At 35.8% G+C, this 6,209-nt stretch overlaps 1 protein-coding gene across 1 annotated transcript; it reads left to right on the forward strand.

Annotated features, from left to right (window-relative positions):
- Nucleotides 1-751: 751 nt before the first annotated feature.
- LOC142343692 (histone H1-like) lies at nucleotides 752-1,510 on the forward strand. The gene has a single exon (XM_075395192.1). The coding sequence runs from the start codon at nucleotides 866-868 to the stop codon at nucleotides 1,325-1,327; it is 462 nt and encodes a 153-aa protein (XP_075251307.1). The 5' UTR covers nucleotides 752-865; the 3' UTR covers nucleotides 1,328-1,510.
- Nucleotides 1,511-6,209: the final 4,699 nt, after the last annotated feature.

Raw genomic sequence — 6,209 nt, forward strand, 5'->3', positions numbered from 1 at the left:
TAGCGGCGTTGTACAGTTTATGATGACTCTATTAATATAAATGGTTCATCAGTTTCATAGACTGTAAAGATTTTTAATCTAAATGTTCTGAGTTTTCGCAGTAACCATAGTTTAACTTATTGGGCATTAATAAACCTCAATTTAGAGTTTTGGAGTCTGTTAATCTCCAATGCTCGGAGTCCTTGGTTTTTGACAGGCGGTTTGTCTCGTTTTGGTTAATTTTACAGTTTTAAAAAGGTTGTTTAAAGCTGGGAAACGCGTATAAAACCATTGAGTATGTAATGCTTTCAATTAAGCTCAACACACTAAAGGCCAAGCAGATATGCAAAATGCTGAGACTAAAAAGCTTTTTGTGGGTTAGATTTTGGAAGTTGAGTTCTACTTTGAGGTCCAAAGGGTCCCCAAATGTCCTGACTAGCGATATGCTCAGGTGTTCCAACCTGAAATTTCCTCTCTATCAAAAAATTTTGATCAAAACAGCTCCAACTTTTCAAAATTTTTCTTTACTGATTACTTTAACTGTCTTAATCATTAGCAAATTTGAGAATTGTTAAATATGTTATATACATGGTTAGAAAGGTTAGAATGTTAGCTTTAATATGGTGTTTTTTTTTTTTGGGTGCCATTTGTAGTTTGGGAGATATTGGGGGTTGAAGTTGTGGAAATGCGCATTTTTCGGGATAAAATTCGTTCAATTCAAGTGAACGGAGCTAGTTTTCGTTCCGGTCGAGCTCTACAGTATAAATAGAAAGCGCAAAATTTACTCGATATCATTTTGCACAATTCGCTTTACTACAATTAGTTATAATTCATAACTAGAACTCGTTTCTTTCTTGCTTGGAATTAATTCCTCATCAACAACAACATGCCTGCCGCAGCTAAGAAGACAACCACCCCCAAGAAGGCCGCCGCCAAGCCCTCTCACCCAACTTACTCGGCCATGATCAAGAAAGCCGTGAAGGAGTTGAACGAAAAGGGGGGGTCCAGCAAGGTCGCAATCGAAAAATACATCAACGCCAACTATAAACTCTCCGGGAACGTCTCAAACTTGATCAGACTGGCTCTCCGACGTATGATTGCCAAAAAGGAACTGGTCCACGCATCCAGTAAGAGCACCGGAGCGTCTGGCAGCTTCAAACTTCCAGCCAAAGAGCCCGCAGCCAAGAAATCGAGCCCGAAAAAGAAGTCACCCAGCCCTAAGAAGGCCGCAGCTTCTCCCAAGCCCAAGAAAGCCGCGTCACCCAAAAAGGCGAAGAGCCCAGCAAAACCCAAAGCCAAAAAGGCGCCAGCAAAGAAACCAGCAGCTAAGAAGACAGCCAAAAAGTAAATTAGTCTAAAAGGCTAAATTTTTGACAGCAATAAACTTTTAAACTGAACTGGTATTGTTTACTTGTATTCCTTGTTGATTATATTTATATTTTGTTTCTCAGACTAGCATAGGTCTCTAAACTGCTGATGATGATGATGTAGCATTTTAATGTTCTCAACTCGAAATATTCCAAATAAACAACTTTTTTTTACCAAGTTACGAATAACCAGTAATACTCATTGACATAGTAGGAATGCTAGTTTTTATAAAATAGTCGCCAGGTAAAACCTGACCCAAAATTTAATGTACTAAAATTTGTACTAGAAATCCTTGACGCGGGTGGTGTCGTATTAAGAATGTCATTGTTTTGATGTTTGGAAATATTCATAAACAACTCTCGTCTTTTTATAAGAAACGGATAACTGAAAAAATACTTGTAATACTTGAACATTATTTTTCATGTGCGTTGTCGTTACAAAATGGGTTGTTATAATCCACAGTATAAATAAGTTTGACTGAAAAAACCCCAAATGTTTGACGCAAATTATCAACTGCATTTTTGGAAGATATTTTTAAACGACGCTTTAAATCCTTGACGCTTTTGGTATTAACTGATAAACCTACCTCTGTGGCAAAGAGAAAATATGCAACTTGATTATTAGATAGCCCGGCGTTTCACTACCTGTATAAATAAGTTGTCATCAAAATAAACGTCGAAAGTTTGCGTTCAACTAATACTGCTATCATCTTTGGTTTGTTTACAACAAATACGCTCAACTTATGCTTGTTATTACAAGCAGATGACGAATCACGCATCGATGGTGGTAAATAAAAAGTAAGATGAAAGCGTGGAAAAGATCAGCTCTTCAAATTATGACAAGTGAACACACAGAGATGTAATTTGGGCTAGTAACACGTAAACATTTAACCCGGAAGCGAAAAAAGCCCAATTACTAATTTCACAAGGTTAATTTTGCGGTTGGAAGAAGTAACAATTTCTAGTTTTGCACAATTGAGCCGTTTTTGACAAATAATTTGCTTAGAACGTTGGAAATTATGATTTCCAACGTCACAATCGATGACGTGAAGTACGCAAAAGCGGTCACCTTAAGTTTTACCACCTTGAGTTGTACCGTACCCATCAAAAGTCGAGAATAAGTATTTTTACCCGCTCTTTCTGTCAATAGCAAAATAGGGGAAGTTTGCAACTGAAATAGCCGTGGGTTGATAGCGCAACGAACGTGTTCAGGTAATTAAATTATTTTGGGGAAAATATTTTGGGTTCACTTTCTTTGGGAAATAGATTAGTGTTGGGATGTATTTATTTTCCCTGCTGCTCAAGAAGTTGAGCAAGCAAACTGGAATGGGGGTGTTTATAATGAAGTCATTCTGAAACGAGTGTGGCTTTTGCGTAGTTGGGCCAGAAAAATATGAGAAAAGAGGGACGAAAACTGATACAAGATAAGTTTTTAATACGAGATTAACATCATAATACGCAATGTATTGATAATAATACCCGTTTTCGTTCAATAGTCCGATTTTCAGTAAGCATAATTCGAATTACACGTCATTTATCATCATTATGAGTATATTTTTTAAATCTCATCTGGTGTAAAAGTCTAAAGTTTTGTATCAATTTCCACAGGCCAGACTTTTAATAATTTTACATGAGCTGGTTTGTGGGATTAGATGTAAAGAACGAATAATTAATTTGTACGGAATAACAAGTTTACGGATCTTTTTTGCTAGCCCCCCAGCCTGATTAATTTATAACTCCCAAAATTTAAGTTTTCACGAATTGTAAGAGCGATATTTGCATTTCATTGAAACAAGAGTGTCTACAAAAACTAATGAATAGTTCATCTCCATGCAAAAATTGCGTTCCTGTAAAATCCTATGACCAATAACTGCTTGCATTTGCCAACAAAATGTTTTCCCTTATTTTCAGCTCATTGTTACCGCTATTTTTTTCGATTGATGTTTTTCAATGATGATTGTTCCTTGTTTAGTTTTTAGCAAACGCTTCAAGGCAGTCCGAAGGTGGGCTCCTTTTAAAGCCTTAAGGTATAATGCGTTAGGGCTACTTATTTTGCGCGCAAAGTAGACTTACCTATATCTCTAAGACTAACCGACTCTTTAAAACCCTGAAGTTATACTTCAATTATAACGATGTGTAAAAGAGTTAACACCGGAGTCAGAGTAATACACATCGTGCAACTACTCTATCAGACTGACTACAGTCAGTGGAGTTACTGCTATATAAAAGAGAAGTGTCTTCTCAGTATCTGATTGGTTGGAGGAGTACATACAGTATTTCTACTGCTACATCCATCCGGGGTTAAGAGTTTTAAATCCGAATCCGTGAGTTGTAGCAGAAATACGTCGGATGAGTGTTGAGGGAATTAAATTGTTTTGGGTTAAATTTTTGGGAAATAGATTAGTGTAGGGATGTATTTATTTTCCCTGCTGCTCCAAAAGTTGAGCAAGCAGAACTGGAATTAGAGTGTTTACAATGAAGTCACTTCGAGACAAGTGTGGCGTTTGCAGTGTTGGGTCAGAAAAGTATTAGAAAAGGGGGACGAGAAACTGCTAAAAGTTATGTTATTAACACGATATTATTATCATAATACGCGATGTATTGATTAAAATACCCTTTGATGTTTTTGTTCGCTAGTCCGATTTCAGTAAGCATAATTCGTAATACAAACAAGCTCTTATTGTAGCCGATCACACCAAAAATGATAGCTAGCAGAAGAGATCCCACTTTACATAAAACTTATGAATAGTTCCTTTCGACGCAAAAATTACGTTCCTGTAGAATTTTATCCTATTGCCACTATTCTCTGCTTTCATTTGCCTCCAAAATGTTTTCCCTTATTTTCAGGTCAAGTTGTAGCCGCTCAATTTTTTTCGATTGATGTTTTTCAATGATGATTGTTCCATGTTTACTTTTAAGCAAACGTTTAATCATAAAACAACGAAAAGCTCGCAATACTGTCCATATTGCATTGTGATCAAATCGACAACTAGAACTCATTTTATTTTGAGATAATTTAAGGATCCATATCTCCAAGTTCTCGGATATCAACTTTTGGTTTACCCGGGGTTCGTATACAATATTTTTACTTGGCTGTTTTGATTTCTCGAGTGACTTTTTAACGCCTCACGTCTTTGTTTATGTGTGATTAAAATTGTTTTCTCATTACCAATTCTTTGCTGCTCTGTTCAATTGGCGGCTGTTAGATTATTAAGGTCAGAACAAAAGCTCGAGGTTGGTCTTTTTTCACTTTGAATCTTGCTAGTGCCCTATATAAGCATTAATAACATAATGACATAATATGAAGCCCAATAGTGAACCTAACGCCCGTTTTTGCCTCTCTCCAGGCGAAAGCAGGAGTCAATATAGTCAAGCGACCATCATTTATTTGAGAATAATTCATCTGACCTTAGTCAGTTGTTTTAAAGATTAAGAACAAACAAGTTTAATTTGAATTGTAACAGTTACTGAAGGTTTTGTTTTTGCTGGAAAATTCGACATTTTTTCTTCTTAAAATATAAGTTCTAAATGGCGAAGTAATTTGTATTTCTTTCAGGGACAGCAGACGTTTTTTTAGAATGTAAATTTTTGTTGGAGATCCGAATTATTCAGATAAATAAAAGTCCGAGAAATTGTTTTCGGTTTATCGTCCTAATTATATCCTTGTTGGATCCATCAAGCTTTGAGTAAATTTGATACTACTGCGTTTTAGGTTTTCTTCAGCATTGGACTGCAATGCGAGACACTTTTTTGGACAACCAACCGATATTTTTGGTAGTGTAATAACCCAGCTCGTTGTATATCAAGCTAACAAAGTTGCTACTTCAGCAGAGCTTTGATGCAACGGTAGCATGCCTGGCCGCAGTTCTTGAGATAGTAGGTTCGAGTCCTCTAAGCTCTAATTCTTTAGCAGTATATTGAGTTAGCTAATATCACAGTTGGGTTATTACAGTAGTGACTACACAATGTAAATTGATGTTATTTACGTTTTTTTGTACGATTTTTGGGGGAACCGCAATTTTATTGACATCTTTGAAAGGTAATGATTATTTTTCGTAAATATTTTTAATTATTGTGTTGCTTTTAGAAAAATTTATGAACTTAGTAGGAAATTTTTTGGTGATTTTTATTTGCTGATTTTGATGTTCATTGTTTAATAGCCGCACAGCGATAGCTGAGGCTATTATTGGCCTTCTCTTGGTTTTTTTTATTTCGTCGTCATGATTTTTGTTACGACCATATGACGTTACAGCCACTTTTTGTTCATTCGTTCATGCAATTTCAACTGAATTGCATGTGTGACGTCATTTTTCGCTCTTAGTGGAGCGAGTTTTTTTGTTCATGCGCGTGATTAAATTTTTGGTCACACTTGACTTACCTCACTCTCAAAAATGACTTCCTCAATTTGAAATTGACTTTTATTTACTTTAATTCAAAGAGATAAGGTCAGATGGGTGTGTGTCACTCTAAATGAAGGTTATTCGAGATCAGCTAATAGAGGCAGCAATAACTTATACAGATTTTTAATCAAAATATAACAGATCAGCCTTCAATGAAAAGACGAAATTTTTTGGTCTGTCTTTTTTACTGTTTTTTTTAGACTGCCGATCTACGAATCAATTGCGGCTATTTTCTGGCAATCTGCCAGCTATGTTTATTATTGTTAGCAATGGAGAAACGAGAAATGTTAATGAACTGTCAATTTAAAAAGACATGATTACTTGAGAGAAACCGAAATTTTGAATGGCGAAGTTTTAGCGTAATGAGATCAAAACGCTATTTCAATATGGTTTTTCAAAATATGTTTATTATATATGTCGCATAAGTGGCTGGTTCTAATGTTTCCAACAAATCTCTATTTTC

This window comes from Convolutriloba macropyga, chromosome 1, assembly GCF_964194025.1.
Source record: "Convolutriloba macropyga chromosome 1, txConMacr16.3, whole genome shotgun sequence".
Taxonomy (NCBI): Eukaryota; Metazoa; Xenacoelomorpha; order Acoela; family Convolutidae; genus Convolutriloba; species Convolutriloba macropyga.